The sequence below is a fragment of the Apteryx rowi genome, unplaced genomic scaffold (assembly GCF_003343035.1).
Source record: "Apteryx rowi isolate R43461 unplaced genomic scaffold, aptRow1 scaffold_34, whole genome shotgun sequence".
Lineage (NCBI taxonomy): Eukaryota > Metazoa > Chordata > Aves > Apterygiformes > Apterygidae > Apteryx > Apteryx rowi.
This window is the reverse complement of record NW_020449863.1, coordinates 3,946,045-3,971,753: the sequence shown is the minus strand read 5'-3', so window position 1 is coordinate 3,971,753 and position 25,709 is coordinate 3,946,045. Positions and strand designations below refer to the sequence as shown.

Below are 25,709 nucleotides of genomic sequence, written 5' to 3'. Positions count from 1 at the left end.
GTGGGATGTCAGTGAAGCTCCAGTTAACTGGGATTTTAACACGCATAACTGGTGCTACTAAATAATATTATTCTGCATTTTCAAAGCAATGTACAATGGAGGATCTTAATACACTTAATGAACGGTGAACTGAGTCTCACTTGCATTACCCAGTGAAGAAAACCTCTCAGGGAGTTGATACTGTCACCCCACGAGGAAGCATTACATTTTTCTATGTACTGAAGTATGTTATTTTCATTTTGCATATGGAAAACACATAAGTGCCTACAGCTATAAGAGTTGTGTTCATTAAAAAAAGACCATTATTGGATTCAAGTGTTTCAACTAAGTCTTTGCTCAGGATCTTAAGACAGTCACTATCCTTTATTGCACGAGACGACAGAACCAAATATTCTGTAGGGGAACTTTTCCACCTGCTTCTGATAATGTTAAACTGTTACTTTGTTTTATAAACTTGAATATATGTATTTTTTCTGCTGGCAACTACTTTTTTTTAGATCATTTTACCTACATGTAGTTCAAGGTCACAGGAAATCCTTGGCGTGACAGAGAATAGATAGAATGGAGTTTTTGCTTTAAATGCAAAAGTCACTTTTCCCTCATGACAACAGCTAGCTACTAGATTAATGCCTTAAAAAGTCACCTATTATAACAGCAATAAAAAGGAAGCCATGTATAGCTGTCCTTTCTCCTGCTTAGATAGATTTGGGCTTTGACAACTGAGATAACAGCCTTGATCCTCGTTTAAGATGTTCATGTTGTTCAAGGAAGAAATCCATTTCTATGAAGATACTGCAAACTGCCTAGTTTTCCAGATTTCCCAAATGTTACTTGTTCTTACAGGTTTTGTGTACCTCGTTTCATAGCCCGAGGACTACCTGGGCCACTTCTGCTTCGAGAATCGGACTCAGAAGTCCTTGAGCTGGACCGAGAGCTGTCTTCTTCTTCAGATCCTGAAGATTCATCTATGAACGGGCTGTTGCTTATTTGAGTTGCCTTCTGCAGAAATTAACACAACATTCTTTGCAATCTTGCCTGAAAGATACCAGTCATTTCCTTCATCCTGCGGGAGAGCTCTGCTGCCTTTACAACATTCAAAACGGGTTCTCATTTAGTTTGTAAGGTTTGGCACACAAATATCAACATCCAGCTGAATTTCCCACTGCCCTCTGTATCCTCAGCCACCCCCACACTTAAAACAGAAAACTGAGGTAGCTCAAGGCTTGGATCTTTTGAAATCCCCAAAGGCTGCCAGAAAACAAACAATGCTGTGATTAGTTACTGCTGGCTATCTGAATATAAACAGCCTTGGCACTGACACAAAGACATTTCTATGCACACATACTTTTAATTATGGCATTGAACACCATGTGGCTCAGTTTAGTAATTAACTAAGCCTTTGGAAAAAAGCAGCAAGGAACCTAAGAAAAACTGACCTCGGCTGGTAACATTTTATAAGCAGCAATTTTTTTTTTCCAGCTATTTGACATTTCCATTACCGCTGGGGCTCTATGATCTCTAAACATGATCTTACGACATTTTTGGCCTGGTAGCATCAAATGTGAAACGGCAAGTTCTTGGATGTGAAGCCTAATGGTATTTCAAAACTTCTTATATGTGTCAATACAGTTACCCCTTTCAAAGTGGTGTAGACAGGAGTGGTCATGTTCTTATATATCAGAGATGTATATAATCCAGATATGGAATATGAAGTTAGTGAAACAGCACCTAAAAAAAGCAACATACTGTATAGAAATTATCTTCTTAATTTTACCCTCCAATTTATGAAATTTTAATGTCATTTTTTGCATTGTACGGCTCTGCTATAAAAAGTGAACAGACTCCTGATTTGTTCTAGATGTGAGATTTATAGGTGTTTGAAATTTACAGTGGTTTTAAGGATTATAAATAAATTGTAATCATGACCACTAACTCTTTTTAAATTGAAAGTATAATTTGCCACCTAAATACCTGGTACAGAATCTTCAGAATGAATTGCAAAGAAAACTGGAGAGAATGAAATACAAATTCACCACAAAGTCAACAGGTAAAGTAAGAGAAAACAATGGAAGATGATGTCTGATTTTCTAGATTTTAAAGAGCAGATAAATAAATCTTCATTAAAATATCTTAGAAGAACATGGGAGATTTGGTCCTTTCTTACAAATCACCGTAAGAAGAGAATTTTTAGTTCATGAGACAACGAACAGCTGAACCACTTACTTTTGCTAAGAGATTCCATGGTGAAAGCTTCAGACACCCTTAAGCCAGATTTGGCTACAGCATAAATTCTGCTTTCCTAACATAAAAGCAGAACGGATTTTATGGTAGATAATTAAAACATAACAGTGATTTTTCTTCTACTTAACCTCGCCATAGTCTTTGCATGAGTAGAACCATGTGATAAAATGGCTGATAAAATGGTGTACCAGTAGCAGTAGAAAAAAGGCAACCTTGCTTTTTATACCTCTCACCACACCCATAGTTTATTTCAACCTTTTTTCACACAATGCTTGCTTTGTAGCTAAGAGTTCTTCTTAAAAATACTAGTATCAGGAGCCAAAGGAGTTATGGCGAGAATATTTTATAACGGAAGACTGTATGTTAAGAACAGAGATCACCACTTTGGAGGCAACTTTTTAACACAAAACTGTTCAAGCCACAATAATGAAATCCATTATGAAAAAATATGAACTAAAATACATTCATAGCAAAGATGTTACACTAAGGCATTCGTCATCTCCGAATACTAAAAGGGACTGTAGAACTGCAAAATCAGCGAGTCTAGACTAAGTTACTTTTGGATTTTGTATAAAAAATACTAATTTCTATTCTAATTCTCTTTTGGACTGATGGCTTTAAAATTCTACCTGGAAATGCGATCAATAACTTCTATAATCAGTAGCTGGCCTATGTTAACTTCTTGTCTAGATTGTGAATGGCACATTGCTTATAGCAAAGTGCTGAAACCAGCACTCTTAGGTTCTGTTGGTGTTAAAATAAATAATTGAATAAATACAGTTGCAAGCATCACCTCATTGGGTACATACAAAAGGACATATATAACTTAGAGGCGACTTGGAAAAATTGGCCTTATCTACAAAAATAGTGACTATGTTTTTAAATGCTGTGCTTCAAATCAAACTTGTTTCTGAGTTTGTCCTCTTAGCTACCGTTAAGGCAACACCCTGTCTCATCATCAAACAAATAGAGAATGAGAAAGGTAGAGGCAAGAAGAATTATAAAAGAGAAGCATGAAAACAAATTAATTTCATCAGCAGGAAAAATATCTATAATTATACTTACCCAGGAGGGAAATCGATGCAACGGAGGGGTTGGAGGTTTGTTGCTAGCACTCTTTTTTGTCATATCACAAGGTTCCTGGGCTTCAGCATTCTGCATTTCCATGCAATCATAGGTGAACACTCCTTCATCACAGCCAATCTCCATTTTCTCTAAAATATCTGTATCTTCTCCATCCACCAGATCAATGTCTGTTTCCTGAGGTCTCCATGGACGTATCATGCTTATAGCATTTCTATTTCTACCAAACATCCTGTCAGAACTCAGCTGGGGCTGGCTCAAATGCTTTTTTGCCAACGCTAAATTTATACTAAACACATTGGGAGTCCGTAACTTTGGAGGCGGCAAATTTGAGGGAGAATCTGATGTTGTTATGCATTGAGAACCTGCAGAAGTTGCTAGAATTGGGTGTTTAGGTGTTAAAGCAGGGGTTAAAATTGGACTTGGGGTATTTGCCTCACTGGATGAGGATGAATAATCTAGTCTCTGAGACTGAAATTTCTTATTCAGTTCATCTGAAGAGCTATCTTGGTCTTTCTTTTTACTTAGGTCCGAGTTGCACTTTCCAGCTGRATTGCTCTGGCCTTTTCTCTGGGACCCTTGCTGCCAGGAGTACAACTTTTTGTGCTGAGTCCTTTGGACACCAAAGCTCTCTTCTTCAAACAGAGAACTGCTGTCATCAGATGCTGTCAAATACATTTCGCTCCCCATTCTGCTGTACCTTGTGTTCTCTTCAGATGTGTGGCTTGAGAGAGTCGATGCACACCTGGATTTTAGCCCTTTATTGTCTCCTCCGTCCTCGTCTGAGCTCCAGTCACTGCCGGTAGTGCAGGAGTTCTTTGACATGTCACTGTCTACATCTTTTGATGAATAGCTCACTCTTGCATTTTTATTCTGCTCTGATCCAGAGGAACTTTGTGGCAATGACTTCTGACCTTTATTGCTGTCATGTGCACGACCAGCAAAGGTAGTTTCCAGGATATCCTTCTCTGGAGGAGAAGTACAATGCACACGAGAAAATTACTTTAGCACACTTGACTGCTAAAGGATTTTGTTATCATGTCTGCAAATAATAAGCAGGCAATCATTTTAAATATGTAAACACATTTAATATTGTTGAATTTTGTAAGTAATAAAGCTTTAGAAAATATTATACATTTTTGAATGCAGCTGAAATTGCAACAGTATTTGCCAAGGAACTGTAACACACTTTACTATAATGTTTAAAGGTAAAGCCAAAATAAAAATGGCAATAACTGCAGGGATGAGCATAGTGGAGCCAAATTTTAGAATAAACTAGGTATGTGTGAAAACCAAAAAACTCAAAAAAGCAAAAATAGGCTTAAGTATATATATATATATATWTTTTTTACACACACACATATATATCTCTAGCTGCTAAGTATATATATCTAGCTGCTTTATTAAATTTAAAGAAAATTATAAAGTTGATTAAAGCTTAACAGAAGAGATTTACATTAACAAATCAAATATTCTAAGCATTTCTATAGTGTTTATATACAGAAATGCCTTCTGTAAGTTACTACTGTATTTCCAGTGGTGAATGCTTAATATACATAGAGTGGCTCATGAAAAATGCTTAGGAAAAGATTCTGTATTAAAATAGCTCTGCTTATGCAGAGCATTTTCTTTTACCTGGTTTTATAAGGGAAAGCCATAGCTTGAAGCAAGTTGGTGAGGCCTACATGCTTCACCTGAGTTAAAACAGATGTGTGAGCTAGGACTTTTCTACACAAAGACACTTAGGAAAGTTAGTTTATGTTAGATAGCTGTATAAAGTTAGGTTAGATAAGCAAACTGTTTTAATTTCATCCAGATTAAAGTAATTAAATCAAAAAAGTTAATCTATTGCCATGTAGACAAGCCTGAGGTTCTACTTCTCATCCTTTCACTGAAAAAAATTTTCTTCAATTTCCTCACCTATAAAAACGGAAGTTATAATGAACTTGGTGTTATACAGATATACAAAATATTAATAGGATCTATTTCAGTTTCTGATTTCCTACAGAACTCMACTTGTAATTTTGGATACTACAATTAACTGTGGAGAAAATGCTGAGGTCATAAATAGCACTGTGAGCCTTCAAATGAGGCACCAGAGCAGGAGTAAGAGTCTCCTGCCTAGACTTTTCATTGCTCCAGGGAAGCAGCAAACTGCAGTGAACTTGCTCATGCTTGTTAACAGCGTAACAGCATGTCAATTTGCTGGCATTACCAGACTTCAGGGTTGGCTGGGGAAATTGTATGAACTGATCAGGGAGTTTCTTCCTTCTTTGGATAGGAAACAATGGTGCAAAAAGATGCCTAAGACTCCCTTCTGTATTTCTGTCCTTGACCAAAATAATGAACGATTACTGAGCTTCTCTTGTTGAGCTGGGCATAAAACTAACATTGGGACACCAGTGATAGCATAGATAAAACATACAGAAACGGGACTTAAGTGAGACTCTACACAGGCATAAAAACCTAGGAGCTCTGCTCACCCTGGGGGACAGGCAGCCTGACCTGGCCCAGAACAAGGTCCCTTCTCAGCAGCTAGAGCGCTTGTCAAGTAGTGTACGCTGCCAAACATGGCATTCGTGACATTACTGAGAAGCTAATGCTCAACAGCATTTCTTAAGTAATAGAGAGAGAGGACTGCCATGCACTTTGAAAAAGGCTGGTTTGGATACACTTACGTAGTTGTCAACTTTAGTTTTCCACTTGTGTCAGAATAAAATGATAGTATTGATGACTAAATACCTAGCATGTTTTTGCTTTCAGTGTAGTCTGACTCTTTAGATGATGACTTGCTTATTTCTTCAAATTTAGGAGATGGTTGAGGACTTTTTGCTCGGTTTGAAAAGCATCCAAAAGTCAAACCGCTTAGTCGTTGACCTTCTCCAGGTTTTTGTGTTGAAGTAACCAATTTCTTGCTTGTAGCTTCTAAAGAGTAATAATTCAGAAATCCAGTGTTAATAGGTTATGGCAAGCTATGTTACTAGCCTCCTTTACATTGTAGTGTAAAGTTCTTTTCTTCTAATATAACTAAAATTTAACAGAAAGATAATTAAATAATTTATTTTAGGAATAATCATCTACCTGATACCTCCCCATATCAAAAGAAACCCAGAGCTAAAGTTCTAGTTCTTAAAGATCGATTTTCTAGTATAGAAAAAAAAAGAAACAATTTCTTTTACCAACTTTATTACAATAATATATAAAACATGCAGAGTGAAAACACAGTGAAAATACCCAGTTTCATTCTGCTATGACTGAAATTAAGCCTATAGATTGGTCTAGCATATACAATATGGGAAAGACTCTAGAACAATAGTATTAAAATATGTGATGGCCTTTCCTTCAGATAAAAAGAGGTGCTCCAGCAAATAAATATAAAGGAGTAAGTTACCAGGCTTCGAAGGTATAGTATACATCTAGGACTTCAAGCAGAGCTGAAAGCACAAAATGATTAACTGCCTCAAGAGCATGCAGTCTCCCCTAGGAACAGCTATTCTACTGGAAGCTGACATGTGGCAGTGCTGTTTATCCCTGTTTTTAAAAGGTTCTGTGGCAGATCCAGGAACAAAAGCTCTCATCCTTACCTGCGAACTGTTTAAAACAGTAATTAAATGACTAAAAAGAGAACAGAATAGTAAGGTACCTAAATGATCATAATCATGGCCTCTGCAAATGGTATTCAATTTCTTAATATTTTTTGAGCGTATCAGTATATGTGTGATGAAAACCAGTTAAAATCTTCTTCTTCTCAAAAAGCCTTTGAATAGATCTCTCAGAAAAGGATGACTAAAGAAATTAAGTACTGAAGAGTAAAGATTTGGTATTGATCAAAAATAGTGAAGAAACAAAACTCAGTTTCTTCATTAACAGAGGTGCACCTTAGTTAAAAAGCTTCATTTTGTGTATGCATATGTTTTGCATATATAAATATATATTTATATATTTATATTTTACATATTCTGTATCTTATGTATGTGTACATAGATATATACAGAAATACACACATATTTATAAATGACTGTGTATGTATATATGTATATGAGCTATATTATCAAGAAACAAGAGTTAGGTAGCAAACTAACAAGATTTTTCAGATGATACTAAATTATTAGGTTAGCCAGCTACTGAGAGGACTATGGGAATCTTCAGAGAGACTTGAACAAAGTTGGTGAACAGGCAACACAACAGCAAATAAAATTAAACTTCCATTAATGTAAAGTAATGCTGTTTGGAGGGGATGTTCCTCCTTCTCATATTTACATTTTATATTTTTTTAAATTAACTATATTTAGTCAGAAAGGAACCTGGGTGTTGGAGTGGCTGAATGAAGGTTTTGGATCATTGTGGTCAAATGTAATAATTAAAAAAAAAATCAGAGTAGAATTCCGATTCCCAGCTGAGTATTTTCTGGAAAGGCAGATGCAGACAGACATTCATCTATTCCTTAACAGTGCTAAGATCTCCTATCTTACAAATAAGTGAAAGTAAGGATCTGAAATAAATTCAGTCAAATATTACTACTTGCAAAACCTCTTTAATAATAGAAAGAGAAATACCCTTTCACCCAGAAAAAGCCAGTTGTGGTTTGTTTGCTTGTCTTTTTAATAAAAATTCAGTTACTGCTTGCCTAACACCTTTATGTACAGTCACTCTGAGGTCAGTAAATTAATACTCATTTAAATCTTTGAGGTTTTCTGCAAAATTTCAATTAGTTGAATGCATAAATTATTAGGATATGGTCAGAATTATGCCATACATATAGAAGTTTTTAAAAGATTGGTGTCATTTACCTTGCAGTTTAGATTGTACTGTTTTCATCTCTTTGGTTTGCTTTTGGTTCATCAAGCGAAGGTTCTGATTTTCCACTTCTAACTAAAAGCATATAAATTTAAGCTCATCCACTGGTAAAACAATTTTTAAAGTCATTACATCATCTAGATTTTCTCTGAATTTCTGATTTCTAAAGATGAAGCTATTTCAAGTGGTAAATTCCTCTCCGCTATTTCTCTTAACGCCGGTCTATGCATTTGTTTACTCAGAACAAATGAAATTACCTGCAACGATTAATTATTTGCACAACAATGTTTACTCTAATAAAATTATTCCCCCAACCACGCAAACCCAAGACTGCTTTTAAAAGCCTGAATAATTAAAAAAGATCCGTGTTGGTTTGGGCATTTTTACTAAAAGCAAAGTGCTAGAATTACAAGCAAACTTTTGTGCCATTTGGAAAACGCAAGAGAAAGCAGAGGAATTAGAGGGAATGATGGTCCTAGTGCCTCCTGCTACTCCACAGCAAAGTTAAAGAAAATATGTATCAAAGAAGATTATACAGAGCAGAAGAACTCCTATGAGAAGAAAAAAACCTCAACATCCCACTGCTATAGCCCACTACCAGGAAGTAAGAGGCCCTGCTTCAAACTCCTGCTCCAAATTAGGCAAAGAGCAGATCTGAATCTGAGTGTCCCACAACACAGATAAGGTAGCCATCAGTTCCTCTCCCCAGTGGGTGGCACCTAGCAACACTGTGAAACTGGCTTGGGACTCTGCATGTTTCAAACTGAATAAATAGTTTTAGTCATATTTGATTAGACTCAACTGTACCTTTTATTAAGCGATTTTAAAATCCTCCCTCACAGTGTAATGGTAAATGTTATTTCTAGCTTCCTACTTAAAAATAATATCATAAGTTGAATGGCTTTTAACTGGAGTGAGCATAATTTCCAGTTAACCACAGAAGAGTAGGATTTTAACTCTTATGTGTGGACAATTTTAAATTTAATCTAAATGTAAGGAGGAGAAAAAGCACAGCTGCATACCGGAACTGCAGCCTGGGGCAGAGCAAAGAGATCTCACCACAGCAGGGAAACAAGGGAAAAAAATGGTCTCTTTTGGGAATAAAGCTGGTGCCCCTGAAGCTATTCATGACTAAGAATACACTGGGCAATAGAAAATGAAAAATGATCTAGTCCTTTTTTCTGTCAACCCCCAGCAGATGTGGTTAATATCTGGAGTATTATTCACAATTTAAGCATCAACTTGAGCAAACTAAGTTAGCCAGATAATCTCCTGCAGTTAGTGGAGATAACTAGATCTTCCAGAGAGCAATTCTGGGTCTTCTCTCCATAAAGCAGACCCCGAGATATTAACTTAGTTGGCTAAGTTAGTAATCTGAAGTTAAGTGACATGGATACTCTCCCCTCTGTGCTGTTGTCTTCATTTTTCTCTTTTTAAGTAAATAACCATTCCACCTAATGAAATTGGTAAACATTTTAAACTATGACATTATCCTCTTCAACAACCAAAAAGCCTAAAAAATATCAAGCCTTGTATTTTTTGTATTACAAATACTGTCACAAAAGTCGTACCTCATGGAGCTTGACTGTCACCCATTCTTTTATTTTAGCTGCTTTTTCTTCTATGATTTTAGCTTCTTGTAGTCTTATTTGCTTCTGGAAAAAATGACAAAAGCATAGTTTTCATTGAGTAATTTTGTCTGGCTGAGTAGTATCTTCAAACATAAATTCTAATGTTTGCTTTAAATAATTCAGTCTCCTTGGCAATACATGGTGTTTTGTTTTTAAATGATGAATATGCCCTTTATAGAGGCTGCTGTTCCTCTAAGAAAAATGAAAAATTTTCAAAGGAGACAGTCAAGAGGAAGATCTTTAAGATCCCTCTTAAAATTTAAATATTATTTTAAAGGAAGCCAGCACACAATTTGCAAGTGAATAAATCCTATTCAGATGATATGCTCCTAATAGGAAACTCCTCAATGAAACAACAGAAATAATTCTAAACTTTTCTGTCCTCTGTTGATCTTAATTCTTTTCTTTCCTTTTGCATAATTAAGAATGAAATTGCTGCTCATCTTTTTACATAGTTATTTCTAACCTGTTCTTCAAGTTGTTGCTCCAGTTTTTGTATTGTGTCATTTTTTTCTTGTAACAGCATCTCCAGATCTTGACATCTCTTATACAACCTGTTTTCTGATTCACTTGTTTGAACATCAGCGGCTTTTAATTTTTCTTCCATAACCTGCACCTATTTGGTAGGTCAAACATAACATTGTTTTAATAAATAAATCATAACATAAAAACACAGTACTCAAAGAAACACAAATTATTACAGGCACTCTAAAAAATGGCTAAAAATATCTGGCTCATAGTAAGGAGCACATTCTAACTATGAATTAGCACATGAACGTTTGCATTCTTACAATTTTCAGTTTCTATCTGTTCCTACAGTGAGATAAGAAGGGTTTTTAGGGGATACCATAGATATGTTTATAAAATTATTGCAGTATATATACCTGCCATTTGGAATCAAAAGGAAACTTTGGTTAAATATGCAGCCTCAACCTCTTTCTTTAGATGACATAATTTATTACAAGAATGATGAACAACATAGAATAATCCCATTTACTGACTGTATTGGATAGCCTTTTTTTAAAAGATTTTCTAAAGTAGGTTAATGTTTCCTCTTCCTTTTGTTTCCACTTGCATTATATATCAAAGACTCATGGTGTATCAATGAAGAAGAAAAAAATATTATACAGCAAGGAAGTTCATTACATGCATCTATTTTGGATTTTTTCTTTTAGCTTTGACTTTATTATAGACAAAACTCTGAACTTGATAGTGAGCGAAGCAGTTATAACATCTCCGGTAAGACAGATCAATAGATTTAAAAAACTGTCTTCTCCCTTTTAAACAGTATTTAAGCAAAATAGCAATTTTCTGAATTTCCCTTGGTAACAGCACTTTAACATGCACATAGCTAATGGAGGCATTTTTCATTTAGATGTACCTGCTGAAAAGCCCTCTCTGCTTGACGATCAGCATCTATAACTTGTCTCTCAAGCTGCTGCATCTGTAAATACATAAAAAGCATATAGTAAAACGCCCACACCTTCTGCCCACTGCCAGAAATACCACAGTGAAACATATTTTCATGCTCTGTTTTGATAGATTGTGAGCAGAAGCTTAAAAAATAAATAAAAGGATAAACTGTGTGTCAGACTGGGGAGATAATTCATGATTATGAGCATATATATTCTTCATAGCATAATCTTGTGGCTGCTGTATGACATATTGCTTTTTTTCCCTGCTACCAAGAGTAGAAATCACTCTGACGATAACCCTTAGACTTTTCTCATGCATACTTATACTCTTGTAAAATGCTAAGCTCCTTCATGTCCTTCCAAAACTAGCAAGAGAAAAGGGTACTTGGCACCTTATACAGTTTGACCATTAATTCTTCTAAAGTTGACAAATTCAGCTTTTGGGAGGAATTGTGCTATCAGGACCGTTCCCGACTCTACCACTCTCTGAGTGAAGGAAGGGCGATGCAGCGCAAAGGCTACTGGGACAAGATGGGACTCAGATGCTGCACAGAAAAGTTTGGGAAAAGCAGATTAGAAACTGGTAAGAGAGAGACTAGCACGATGCTGGGGGTGCAGGTCCCTTTTGAGAGGTGAGAGGCCCCGATCTGCTACTTTATAATAGCTCCTAACAAATCACAGTCCCACCCTTTGCACCGGGCCCCTGAACCCCCCCACATTTTACATAATTTATTTTGAAGGCTTTTCCAACAATGTGGTAGAAAGGAGGCCAGAAACAAACACTTTTGTTAACAGCTTTCTAGTCTATGGATATCTACGGTCTATCTATGGATAGCGTAAGATCCTAAAATCAAAAAAAAAAAAGAAAAGGTAAATACTACTTTGACTTAATTTCAAGACGAAAAAGACAGATAACTGTGGCCTATCCACATTTGAAAAAGATTCAGCACTTGAGGTATACTTAAGCCTGATTTTCTATCTTGTCCTGAATGTAGCAACTTGAAAGCATGGCCCAGTTCAACAAACTTAATCTGAGGAATAATCTTTTCATGTACATCCATGGTTGGTTCAAGCCCCTTCCAAGACTCATTAAGGATTCTGAGGTCTCCTGTGATTATCTGTATTTTTTGTTTTATACTGTTAAGTATCAGGAATATATATGCTTTATGCACATTAACTACAGCTACATGCACACTGACTACTGGACAATGTCATCACAGGTACAGAGGAAGGGACTGTTACTTTAATCTGCACTTTCTCCTTCTCCTTGTAAGTGTAAAAATCTTCAAATTTTCAGACAATCTATGAGTATGCACTGCATCAATTATCTGAATTATGGAAAATCATATCTATTGTTAAACAGATTTGTTCTTAAACTTAGTAAGGAAATAACCACTCTACATCTGACATTCATCAAATCGAGCTATTTTTGTTCAAAGAATGAACAGAGAAATGCCACATGTGAATAAATACTGAATGCTTTGAAGAAACATAGCAGCAATAAAAACAAAAAGAGTTGTACTGCCTTGGAGGTCTGGTCATTGAAGCACAACACACATGCAATGGGGATTTTTTACAATACAAAAGCAAATTATATATTCTGTATTTTTCGAAGTTCATCTGGAAGTTTCTTGAGATTTCAGAAATGTTCAACATATATTTTTGTGCAAGTAAATGAATTTTTCATTACATTAAAATATCTATTGCATGAAATCCAATCTACCTATTTTCTGCACCAAAGGGTATCAGTTCAAAAGTCATCACCCTCATAAATGTCAAAAAATATCCCATGTGTATGTGTATGTGTATATATAAATATAGAGAGATTATTGTTCCTGTAATGTGCATTAGAGAAAAATTACACTTCTCCATTGACAATATTCCTGATATTTTGAATCATTATTTAATAAAGTAAAGGAAAATATTTTATTTAAAAAACTCATAAAAGAAAAAAAAGCTGTAGGCAGTCCTTCCTTCTTGAAGTCTGAAAATGTCTGTTATTGATAGGAACAAAAAGATATTTTTTTATCAAAGTCACTTTTCATTGTAGAAACCTGTCCCATTAACATATAAAAATTGCATTATAATCAATGCATAATACAGTGCATCCTCACTTTTAATACTATAAACAATACAGTTGTACTATGCAGACTTTATGGAAAACTTAGTGTATATTTTGAAATAAATAAATACAGGGAAAAAAAGGCAATGAATGAAGAGAAAAAAATCCATCACTTCTCTGTAGGCCTTTCAGCATGTACTAATATAGGTCAGAGTTATTAAAGACCAAAACTTAGTTAAAACCTAATGTTTCTGAACCAGAACTTGAGAGTGTCTATAAAGTGCAGTATTTCCAGTGACTTGAGAACAATTTAGAGCCTGTATTTTTTCTTGCATTTCAATGTTTTAAATTCACCTCTGTCTGAGAAAAGGCCCAAACCATCCATGGCTAAAAAACAGTGTTCCACACTGAAAGTAGTAAATCTGTCCATTTACGATTTAGTGATGTAGCAGTCCTCACACCACATCGGGTTTATCAAAACTGAAGAAACATATAACCTTTAAACTGGATGCAGTATAAATGTGGTATAGAATAACTTAAGAGCACTTAATCTAATATTAAAGAAATCTGAGCAGAGCTCTGTTGTAAATTATCACTGAGGARCTTAACGGCACTGTGTCTTGCCTGTATAGCCACATCCATACTAGTAATGATATGTTTGTAATTCTGAGCTGATGTGGGAATATTGAGTCCTCTATAAATAAATAAATAGGGGGAATGAGTGAGGGATAAACACACATGTAACTGTCTTTCAAAGCAGCAAACAGGTATAAAAAGGTGATGAATAATCGTTGCCTGGAACCTCATTTTCCAGATTGACTAAAGAAGGTTTTGGAACTGCCTTCTAATAGAAGCTGTACATGCAGAAGATCTGACTTTTTACAAGGTGCTTCATAAGTTTATACACGGGTTTAATAATATGCCTGCCAGATATCCCAGAGCACTGCGTAAGACCAGAATTTCCCCTTTCAGTTCTATATTCCTGTTTTGACTCAAATATTTGATCATGTCTCTGCATTTCCTTAGGAGCAAGTGCTGCTTAAAACCAAGTTATCTTTTCATCAGAGGCTTTGATCACCATCAGTTTTCATGTTTTAAAACATGGCTAGCCTAATCCAAGACCTATAAAGTCTTGCTTACATTTCTTAGTTAAAAGTGATAGTAAAACTGTTGTAGAAGCATGACTTACTCTCTTTAGAGTCTTTAAAGGTCTCTCTTCTGGTAGCTTAGCTTAGGCAACCACATTAATGTTCATCCTACTTTTGTAACTCATTTATTCAAAGGTTGACTGGGTATGTTCCAGCCATATTTTCCAACATTATTCCTTCTGTCTTGACACTGATTTCTCTTTTACATATTATATACCTTCCAGAAGGCCAGTGCTAAATCATTATAAACTACAACAAACTTTAAAGTATGAACTAACCAGTTAAGCCACATAAGCAAAACAGAAGCAAGATGTAAAATCACGTTATTGACATTTCACAGGAAAAAAAAACCAGGAAGAGAATTTGTAAAGGAGGAATTATCATATGCAGATTAAAATGTACTTCGTTCTTTACTGGATGATTTTTTATCCCAGAGGCAACACCATAATTAGAAAGTCTTATCTTTTATACAACTTTGCATCTTTTAACTGATAATGGAAGATTGTCTTGTCTCATAAAACCAGGAACTGATATTTCATTTTGTGACTATAAGTTGATCTGAAGTATACTCCAGTAAAAAAAAACAAAAAAAACCCTAAATGCTTTGGCACAAAAGCCTTTCCTTAGAACAAAATGAAACCTACAAAAATATTTCTCAAAATCTTTTTGTCATAGACATCAAATAAAAAGCTAATGAACCGTCTTAAGGGGCTCAAATGTTCCTTAGGCTAACCGCAGATCAAACGTGACAGATTTTCTTCACTATTTTACTGCTACGTAATATATTGAGTTTTACCATTTGTCATTGTTTTCTACATGAAAAATAATCTTTAGATGAAAAAATTAGTTATTTGGATGAAATYCCCAAAGCTGCAGCCTTAGTCTTCCTCCAGATCCCATGAAAAGGCTCACTTTGGTTATGACTGCTTGCAAAACTCAGCTTAGTACTTAAAACTTGGCAGCTGGCAAGCTGTCACTTTTCACTGCACTCCCACTTTTTCCTTCTCCCGTCTTCTCTTTTTTTATTATTAATTAAAAGGAAGAAAAATACAGTTCTTCTCATGAACAAAGCAGTGTCAACTATTCCTCTACAGATTTGTTATCTATCCACCCCCCTCCTCTCCATTTTATCTCTTTCTGTCTTCAGACTGTTCACACCCCAGGGATTATCTCTTTTCTCTGCCGCATTGTGCTCAGAATTATGTAGTGCAGAAGTAATTTAGGTCTTTGAAGCCAACCATTACCTATATAATGCATATGTACATATGCACACTCCTGCTGTTCCTCCTGAAGACTGCCAATAATTCTACAGCCTGGGCRTAACAAAATCACAATCTAGTCCGCTTCAACTACAGAAATGTCCAGCACTGCTCTCCTAGCTGGGCAAAAGGTGCTTCTTAACTGCRAGTCTCTCTTAAATTTGCTATATACAGGAACTATGTTTACCATGAAAGCCTTTCCTTAGAACAAAATGAAACCTACAAAATTATCATTCTCCAAAATGATCAGCCTCAAAATTTTTATCAGTCTCTGTCACATGGGCAGACCGAGTTGCATTCTGAGTTATTTCTTTTGAGTTCTTTTCAATCTTTAAACATGATTTTAAGAAAATTATTTTAGCTTAAATGGTTTCCCTAGAGCTTGCTAAATGTATGAAAAAGTACAAATGAAAAATCAATCTTTTTACATTTCAGCTGAGTTCATTCTAGTAAAATTACTGTTTTTTTCCAGAAATTATATAAATTAAAAATACAGAACAGAAAAGCCCAGGGAGAGAAGTCTTCTAGAATTGGTAGACTAGGACAACTGCCAATAAAAAGACAGACAGACTTAGAGAAGTTAAATTCAGTAGTGGAATTTGGGGAGGCAGTGTCACGAAGATCAACTGAGCAGCATGCAATGTTGGCTGAATAATTAGTTTGTGCTTTTCCCAACCTCAGTCACAGGATTTTTTTAAGCTTTGTAAAATATTAGGAATGTTCTTTCTGGCTCTCTTCTTTCCCAGCTCAGATCTTATCTTGTCTTATAAAAACATAAGCAAATACAAATTATGTATATTTCTACTCTGACAGAAATAGATGTTATTATAACATATTCAAAATCTTGAGAGAAGGGAAGATACTGTTTTAACAGGATGGAAGAGTGTACAAAGTCATACCTGGGCAGACAGGGAAAAGAAGTCTTACATATTTCTTAATGTTATGAGGGAAACAGTAATATCTGGTTCTTGATCTCCTACTGTAAGGCGGATACCTGTTTTTTTTGTTGTTGTTTTTGTTTTATTATGGTACTGCGATTGGGGAAATTCTGCTACTTTTGTCCGGCTGAATTGTGACTTCTGACAAGTGGCCAGAACCGTAATGGAGTTTAGAGCCAGAACATRAACATGTAAAACAGGAAGCCTTTTCTTGTGCCACTCTGAGAGGCGACTACTATCAAAGGTACAAGTCAGTGCCAAAGTAAAAAAAGTTGAAAACTTAACTTGATTGAAACTGAATTTATTCATAAAATTAAAGTGTATATGACATCTAGGGAACACAAATGATAAAGGAGCAAGAGGTTCCAGAAAAATCTGTAAGGCAGCATAGTGCAGTCTGAAAACACAACAACAGATATTTAAAGCCTGAAAATACTCATAAAGGAAATTAAAAATTAAATGTGTAATTAGTACAAAGAGAGTTCCCTCCAGGCAAAATGGAGAGAAGGTGTAAAGAAATCTTTGATGTGCTCAGGATCTGCCCAGCTGCCTGCTCACCATCACAGTTTCCACAACTTCCACTAGTTTCCCCATTTCAGGCAGCCAAAATAGAACTGACGCCCTTGCCTCCGTACCAGCCAGAAGATACTCATTCTCTGGTCTCATATTAAGGGCTGTGTTTTTCATGCCATTTTACAGTCTGTTCTCTACAAGAACAGCAAATGTATTGCTTCTTGAGTTCCCTTTTTTTCTTTTTTTTTCTGATATTCATCCTCCTTATAAAGAATATAGGTTTAAGACGTACAAAAAYAGTGAAACAAAACAAAACCACTGTTACAAAAAGACATGGCGCAACAGAGCACTGGAACAGGTTGCCCAGAGAGGTTGTGGAGTTGCATCCTTGGAGAGATTCAAAACCCGCCTGGACGTGATCCTGTGCAACCTGCTCTAGGTGACCCTGCTTGAGCAGGTGGGTTGGACTAGATGATCTCCAGAGGTCCCTYCCAACCTCAACCATTCTGTGATTCTGTGACTCAGTATTTCAACCTAAAAGCTTTCTTCTAGTCTCTGGGGGCCAAATAATTTAAACTGCCCAATGACTTAGGTCTGGAGCTCACCCTGGGCCCAGGTGAGGATCYAGGACAGGTCTCTCCAGGAGTGACTCCCCTAGGCACCACGAAGAGACGGCTTCAGGCTTGGCTCCTCCACTGCACACAGCTCTGCAGCGCTAGCCCTGTAGGTTTTGAATGCTCAAAAACCCATGTGAACTCCTGCTGCAGCATGGGGCAACACAAAACCTCAGTTATCTACTGCAAAAACATGATTCTGGTGAACTGCTGGGCAGTGCTCGCAGTACTTCCCACCCTTGGACCTGAGTTCCCCTCTCCTCCCTACGAAATACTAGTGGCAATGCTTCTGGGAACTGCAGTCCCTGACGAAGGCTCAACGCACGCTCTGGCTCAGCACCACGCTGCACTGTGCCAGGGAGGGCTGCACTCCAGCCACGCAGACGCAGCGGCTCTAAAAACCCCAAGCCTGAGGTACTGCACCAGCCCACATGCATTCCTTCAGAGGGACTCCATCTGAATTATTTTCTATGATGAGAAGTTTTTGAAAAGTAACCGAAATACTGAAAAATAACCTTCATGTGAGTAATTCTGGTACTACAGTATTTTGCTCCCTTTTACTTTATCCATCATAATCCTTTGAATGCAAATGGAAATATTCATTGTGCCTTATACGAATTTCACATTGGCAATCTCTGCACAAGTCAAATATGCTATGGACTTTTCCTTTAAAACTATTCATCTTAAAATTGTCATGCCACGGATAACAAAGCACACTGCATCAGCTTCATTTTTGAAATGTCAAATGGCATAGCATAAATATGTCTGCAAAATGAATAAATATACCGAACATGGATTTAGCTGTTGGTTTGTAAGAATTGAAGTCAGGAATGTATTATGTTTTGGAATTTATTAGAAATAGTATTTGGCCTACAAATCAGTTATTTTTCAATTTTCATAATCTGTGAGAAGTATTAATATTATTGCATTTGCCATGTACACATTCAGTTGCCAGCTGAGCATGTGTACGGAGAATATCCAAATGGAAGGTTAAAAGCAAACAAATCAACATACGTATAAAAATAATCCCCTCTCTTCATCGTGTGTATTTGTTGAAAATCATATTCAAAGTACAAAATAATGACCCTCAGCACTGAAGGAAACAAACCCAGAGATGTTCACGTAAATGCTGAGTATTACTGGATGGCCCATAATGCAAGATTTGGGATAGTGCCATATTCGAATCCTTATAGGGTATGATGAAAAAGAAATTTGATGCAGCCTGCCCAAGAGCAAATTTAACAGAGTTATGTAGTTCTTTAACTAAATTGATTTTAGTGGTAGGAAGAACATTAACTTTACATCTGATGTTACACACATTAATTAGGTGGAAAATGTACTTACCAGGAAAAGAATGACGGACACCAAATTTTACTATGACATTAAATGCTAGCTGGAAGCCAAACTTTCAGTAGAATACTGAAATATTTCACTCATTGAAGTTTTTTTTTAGTAAACTCTTCATATGTGTAACACTCAAGCTGCAACAAAATAAAGGCTTCTACTTAAAGCTCAGTTCCACAGACATCCTAAATTTGGCGTACTAGGGATACTTTCTACACCATTCCTTAAATTCCTGTAAAGACCTCTCCCGTTTACAGCAGCAGCTTCTGCTTAAAACTTCAACAAGGCGTCTTTCTCTGAAAGTTAGATTTATAAATATAGACTCTTTACTTGGCAAAATGAAAATAAATAAAAACCCAAACAGATAAACAACACTCTATATTCCTTTGCTCCATGCTCTTCACTAAAATATAAAAGCTCTGGTAGCCATACAGCTGAAGTGCTTTAAAGTTTAAATATAAATTTCTCAAACTCCTCAACCACTGAGGTTCAAGGAAGAATATTTGCTGGATTTACAAAACCCAGTAAATGGTTTGTTTTTCTAAATTTGAACACATCTATTGGAAAAATATACTGAAGACTTCCCATTTTGATCAGGCATTTACTTGCAGGCGCACTGTTACATAAAATAACTTTGCAAAGGTTTTCAATTTCCAATGTATAAGAGAAGTATTTCAATTAATCCACTGCCCAGATATATTTACAGAAGCACATGTGTTGCAGACCCAAACTTTTAAAAAGGATAGATTCAAGTCACCCTTCTGAAAATCTAGTTTTAGAATAAACTATGGAACAAATATATGGAAAAACTACAATGTTAGTTGCTGAGAGGTCATACAAATGCTCTACTAGCATGTAAGCTCTTTTTCCTGATTCACTGTCTTGAAGAGATACCTCTCAAATACAGAGAAAGGAAGTAGGCTGGAGAATTACCAWGCTAATTCATTTATATTACCTTCCTGTAGAGACTACTATCACTCTCATTCCGTTTTCTACAATTACCTAATTTATTACCCAAGAGGGTTTTACATCTGTCATGCTATGGTACTGTGATTTCTATTGCTGTTTTAAAATAGAACACTATCTGGTGCTACTGTTCAATGTTTTAGTACACATTTCATAGCACAGAGATGATTGTAAACAAAACCACAAATAAATGACTAGGCTAATCAAAGTAAGAGTGTGAAATATTTGTGTGTTTTGCAAATTAGAAATAGTTTAATTCACTAACAAATAACTTATCTAGAGAGTGGTTGTATGGACTGACAAAACTTCAGCTGTGTTTTCCTCCCATTATTAATATTTGGCCACACATCAAATATTAGCTCATCAGGTCTTCATTATTCACTTTGCTATTTTCCAAACACATTTTTGAGCAAAAATTCCATGTAGCTTAATTTCAAACTAGTGTGAACACATCATTTTCTTTACAAATACTGATAACTGTTTGTGCAATTTGGAATTTTAAAAATAAGTGAAAAATAACCACTGGATCATTACAAACAAAACAAACATACAAATAAATGCATGTAATACATTAGTGTACAGTTTAAAAATGGCTGGTTTTGAATGTCAACAAAATTGATAGGTCTGCAGATGAATATGGCCTCATTTTGTCGAGCTTTGGCCAATGTCTCTGGTATGTTTTATGTTTTAGCTGAATTACAGTTTATAAATGAAAGACTCGTATTAAAAAGTCAAAGTGGCAAAGTGAGGAGAAGGATCATTTTTTAAGTAGTCTGTTAATGTTATGCTCTGGAGAGAAATATATGAAATTATCCCAACTGAATACCTGTTGGACTCATGCTTTTCAATGGAAAATATTTCTCCCCCTTTCACCTCCTTTAAACATTTAATTTTTGGTAAGATTTCTGAGTAGGTTAAGGAAAACCAAAACAAGAGGATTACAACACGACAAATTATTGAGAATTTTTGGTATCTGTTTCGGAGTAATGTTTCTCACAGATGAGAAAAAATGACTAATTTTCCTTTGAATGCTTTGTTTCAGGCATAGTGCTGACAATTTGTGATTTCATTCCTCATATTATTGTCTTTTTTTAAAACACTGACTTCTGAAATCATGCAATATGCATACATTTCTATTAATTTAAGAGGTCATTTCTAGCACCTAAGAGCCTGCAAATGCAAACCGTAATGGAACAAAGCAAAAAGGCAAACAGAAAGAATTTTACTTCTAAACTTTAGTTCTAAAATCTTTTTTTAACTCAAATGATTTTGTAAAGTGCTGTTCACGAACCTTAACTTTTTGGTTGCCAAAACTATAATCAGCAGCAGCTGCACACAACATTGTAGTTATGACTGCTGGAAAGTCCCTAAAAAGTCACGTCCAGGGTTCAGCCAGTTGACTTCTATCCCAAACGGCAGTGATCCAGATGGGGCACAGAGACACAACATATATATGACATCTAACAGCCCAGACTATGTAATTGTCCAAAGATCTGTTGAGTGTTACAACAGATGGTATTAGCCTCTTTGATAGATGCTMTCCTCCAGGACTGATGATAGTGATTAACTCATCTGGGGGCCCTGCTAACTGGAATGAAGGATGCAAGCAGTTTTCATGCTTTTTTCTTTTTTCTTTTTTTTCCCCAAATTTAATGAGGTCTCAAAGCATGGCATTTGTGCAGCTGTACAGCTCATTTGTGCAGCTCTTTCCAAACGCAGTATTCTGCAAGACCTACTCTGTGAGAGTATGCCATACACAAAAATTACAGGATTGGGTAAAAAAATACAGAGTTTTCAATTACACTGCTTTTTAACAACAATAATATTTTTTAGTCATCCCAAAACAGAGGTATTTAGAGTGTCAACTATAAAAATAAAATTCCAGCAGAATACAATTTTAGTACACAATAATTTTACACTGCTGTGAATTTTAATGTTCACTTTAGTAAAAAAGACATACTTAATAAAAAAGCCTAATTCAGAAAACACTGAATTCCTTTATTTCCACCTCAAATTGAAGTTCTGTAACCTCCATAGAAGAGCTAAAGGAATGAATACATCAGATTAACAGTAGGAAATTGCCAGGACCAAATGATATTCAGTCAAGAGCTAGATGATACAGGTGAACTGCTAACTGGGGTGTGTTCTCTCTCACTTAAGATTGTCTTGGTACTTGAAGTGGTAAAGTGCAAATGTGGCACCAATATTTAAGAAGGATTTCGGCAAAGATGCAGGCAATTACTGATCTGTAAGCCTGATGTCTGTAGTGAGCAAATTAATAGAAACTACAATAAAATAGAAGTAGGGATCATGTGGATAAGCATGGTAGACTAGGGAAGAGTCGAAGTGGCCTCAACGAAGAGGAGTGTTGGCTCGCAAAGCTTTTGGAGGTCTTTGAGGAGCTTACCAAGGCTGCAAATAAGGGAGATCTGGTTTATATAATCACTTGAATTTTGAAAAGTCCTTAAAGGAGACAAACAGCCACAGGATAAGAAGGAATATCCTTGCATGAATAAAGAACTGGCTCAAGGATGAAAATAGAGGCTAATCAGCCACTTCACACAGTGAAGGGAGGCCATCAACAGAGGTCTGCAGAGATTTGTGCCAGGCCTATGCTATTCAACAGCATCGTAGGCATCTGGTAATGGCAACGGGCGTGAAGTGACAAAGTTTGTTGATGGTATTTTGTTATTCAGAAGAATAGAACCTTTCTGACTAGAAAGTCTTGCAAGAAGGTCCTTACAAGATTTAGGATCAGTCAATAAAACAACTGAAGCATAACACAGAAACCTGAAGGACTTTGAGTAAGATCCTGGAATTAAGATAGACAGCTCCATGAAAACATGCTCAGTGGTCAGTTTAGCTGTCAAAGTAAAACAAATGTTAATCATTATTAGGAAAGGAACAGAGCACAAGGCTTTTGACATCATCCATGTTTTTTTGTAAACACACAAAGAGATTTTTTCCTACTTGAATACTATTTCTATTGCTTGTCTCCCCAAAAATATGGTAGAATGGGAATGATTCAGAGAGGGCTAAATGTGGATGCTAAATGTTTTTATGGCATCAAAGGGAGAACAGATAAATTCACAAAAAGAAGTACCAACATTAAATGTGGAAAATTATTAAAAACAAAAACATCTTCACTCTGACATACCACAAAAAGATCTGAACTTTATTTTTCTTTTTTGGCGGAAGAATTGGTGAAAATTTGAGCTCTAGAAAGAATAGCGCAGTTCTGACAAAATGACTTTTTAACTAGAAATTCACTGAAGTGAATATTAATAATGGCATAAAATCACACAGTTCCAAAGATTCTGTAAACTATTTTGTCCCTTGTACTGTTTTAATTACCTTGTTCTGCTGAAAATGCTACCTCGTAAATACAATGCTTTTTTGTATTTCAAATTTAGACTTGTTTCCAGCTGATTGATGGGGTATATGTATCTAAATATGTCAAGTGTAAAGTTTCTCTGTGACAAAATAAACTCTAGATTGAAACAATATACATTATATATATACACACATATATATATATATATATAAAATAATTTTCAGCTTCCCAGGTACCAAGACTCAGATGACTAGCTGTAGTTTAGAGACACCTTATTACAGGAAAAATAAGTCTAGTGAACTGTATGATTTGATATTGCAGAAAAAATAAGTCTAGTGAACTGTATGATTTGATAAGGAATACTGAGGAAAATAATACTTCTAGAAATTTTTCCCAGTGACTTCTCCGTGTGTTAACTCAGATCCTAAATACTTAGAAAAATGTGTTAAGCATTAATTTTGATGTTGTAAAGGTGATTATTAGATACATATTTTTCTCAGCAGGAGATCTGCCTGCATGTTCTTATTTGAAAATGAACATTTCTTTCTGGCAAATCAGACGTGTGAAATTCCTTGTCAGCATTAAAAATGTCCGCTTTCCATATATTTTGTCTAAAAATGCTTTTTTTTCCCCTCCAGAAAAAATCCCAGTAGTTTTAATCTCAAACCATGATCTGTGATCAGCCCCTACCATCAGATAAAATCATTTATCCAGTATTAAAATTAATACCATAAGACCTACCTTCTCTGCTAACAACTCTCTGATCTTGCTTGCCTGAATACGAAACTTCATTAACTGTGTCTCCAGAGTTAAACATCTTTCCTTCCAGTTTATAGTACCTTCTGGCTCTGAAAGATCAGCCATATTTATGCTGGAAAAAGAAAGGGGGTGGGGAAAAACATCTTTAATTGAGTCTGTATTTAATATATCTGTCATTCTTTTAATATACACACTAACCTGTTTTATAGAAATCTCAGGAATACCCCAAACTTTTGTATATAGGTAGCTTCAAAACACTGAGTGAAAATTACATTAGTCTACAAAGGCCCTTATCATAAGGGGGAGATTTCTGAAATCTGTGTTAATAATATTTGGGTTCACGTTAACCTAATTTAAATTACTTCAGAACTGCAAAATGTTTTCCTTGATAAGCAGAGAAACATCACACATTTTAATCTTCACTTACTGTCCTTTCATGCACAGAAGAGGCTTGTAGAGAACTGAGCTTTTGCAAGAAAATGCCATAGATAGGTGTCAACTACAAATGAGTTTTGGTTTTATAAAAGTTTAGCATTTGACAGAAAAAATTTTAAAGTGTTTTAAAACTCTTATGCTTATTCAAATTGTCTTGAAAATTTAATACCACTAATGAGATGCAAGGGGGAGTTTACAGTGCCAATTGTAAAGTCAGGTGAGCAAAGGGCCCCTAATGGGCCCCTGCAGGAAAAACAGTCCTTTCATAGTAACTGTTGCAAATCTTGGAGCATTTGGGTTCACTTTGGGGTTCAAATTCATGCTTTTATCTCCATTTAAGTGGTCATGCTTTCCTGGAATTAAGCTCAGTGCCCTTCTGAACAAGCACAGCTGGAAAAATTGTTCAGGATCAGAGCTGGCTTTACATTGTGGGTTGAGTCAACCTGAGAAGCCAAGAAAATCATCTGTATATAAGCAGAAGGACTGGACTCTGCTGTAGTCCAAAGTATTTGTAGACAGCTTAATAGAGAGTAAGTGGATGGCTGCACGTAGCCATTCAATCCAAGAAGTTTCCTTATGAGCAAAGGCCCTGGCCTTTGCAAGGGTCTGAACATGCAGGCCTGGCTTTGAAAATAAAGCTCGAGTTCCCCGTAAGCATCCAATTTATCTCAGAAGTAAAAAAAAAAAAAAAAAAAAAAAAATAGAAACACTGTGCTGTGGAAGGCAGTTGAAAGACCACAGCAAACAAAAATGTCAGTCATGTGGTTACATTGCATACGCATCACTTCTGTCATGGGACAATGAGACTTCGGCAAAGAAAAGCAAGTCGCCACCAATTTCAGTGCAATGGGAGAGATCGGCACAGGAGACTCATCCATAGCCCAGGCCCCTGCACTCTATCTCCTGACATAGTTAGAGGAGCTCGATCAACAAGTGACATCCTTTAAGCATTCCTCCCCATGACACAAAAGTGTGGCTCCCAGCTTCTCCTCCTCCCACCGCCAGAAGAAGAAACCCCAGCTTCCTCCCTCGCATCCCCAGCTCCCTCCCTTGCATCCCCGGCTTGCATCTGCGGCAGGGCAAGAAACTGTTCTGACGCCACAAGGTAAAAAAGAAAGGACGAAGCATTGCAAGAGAAAGGAAGACTGTGAGGAGGATTCCAAAAAATCC

At 36.1% G+C, this 25,709-nt stretch overlaps 1 protein-coding gene across 1 annotated transcript in view; it reads right to left on the bottom strand.

The window, feature by feature from the left end:
- PLEKHH2 (pleckstrin homology, MyTH4 and FERM domain containing H2) overlaps nucleotides 1-24,209 on the bottom strand; it is a 50,824-nt gene extending 26,615 nt beyond the window's left edge. The window contains exons 1-10 of the mRNA XM_026072353.1: nucleotides 24,087-24,209; nucleotides 11,134-11,196; nucleotides 10,219-10,368; nucleotides 9,693-9,776; nucleotides 8,115-8,196; nucleotides 6,067-6,249; nucleotides 3,307-4,292; nucleotides 2,224-2,299; nucleotides 1,634-1,728; nucleotides 855-999 (exon numbers count right to left, since the gene is read on the bottom strand). Of these exons, the coding sequence (XP_025928138.1) occupies nucleotides 855-999; nucleotides 1,634-1,728; nucleotides 2,224-2,299; nucleotides 3,307-4,292; nucleotides 6,067-6,249; nucleotides 8,115-8,196; nucleotides 9,693-9,776; nucleotides 10,219-10,368; nucleotides 11,134-11,196; nucleotides 24,087-24,209 (1,987 nt within the window). The remainder of the gene's footprint in view (nucleotides 1-854; nucleotides 1,000-1,633; nucleotides 1,729-2,223; nucleotides 2,300-3,306; nucleotides 4,293-6,066; nucleotides 6,250-8,114; nucleotides 8,197-9,692; nucleotides 9,777-10,218; nucleotides 10,369-11,133; nucleotides 11,197-24,086) is intronic.
- Between the last annotated feature and the right edge of the window lie 1,500 nt (nucleotides 24,210-25,709).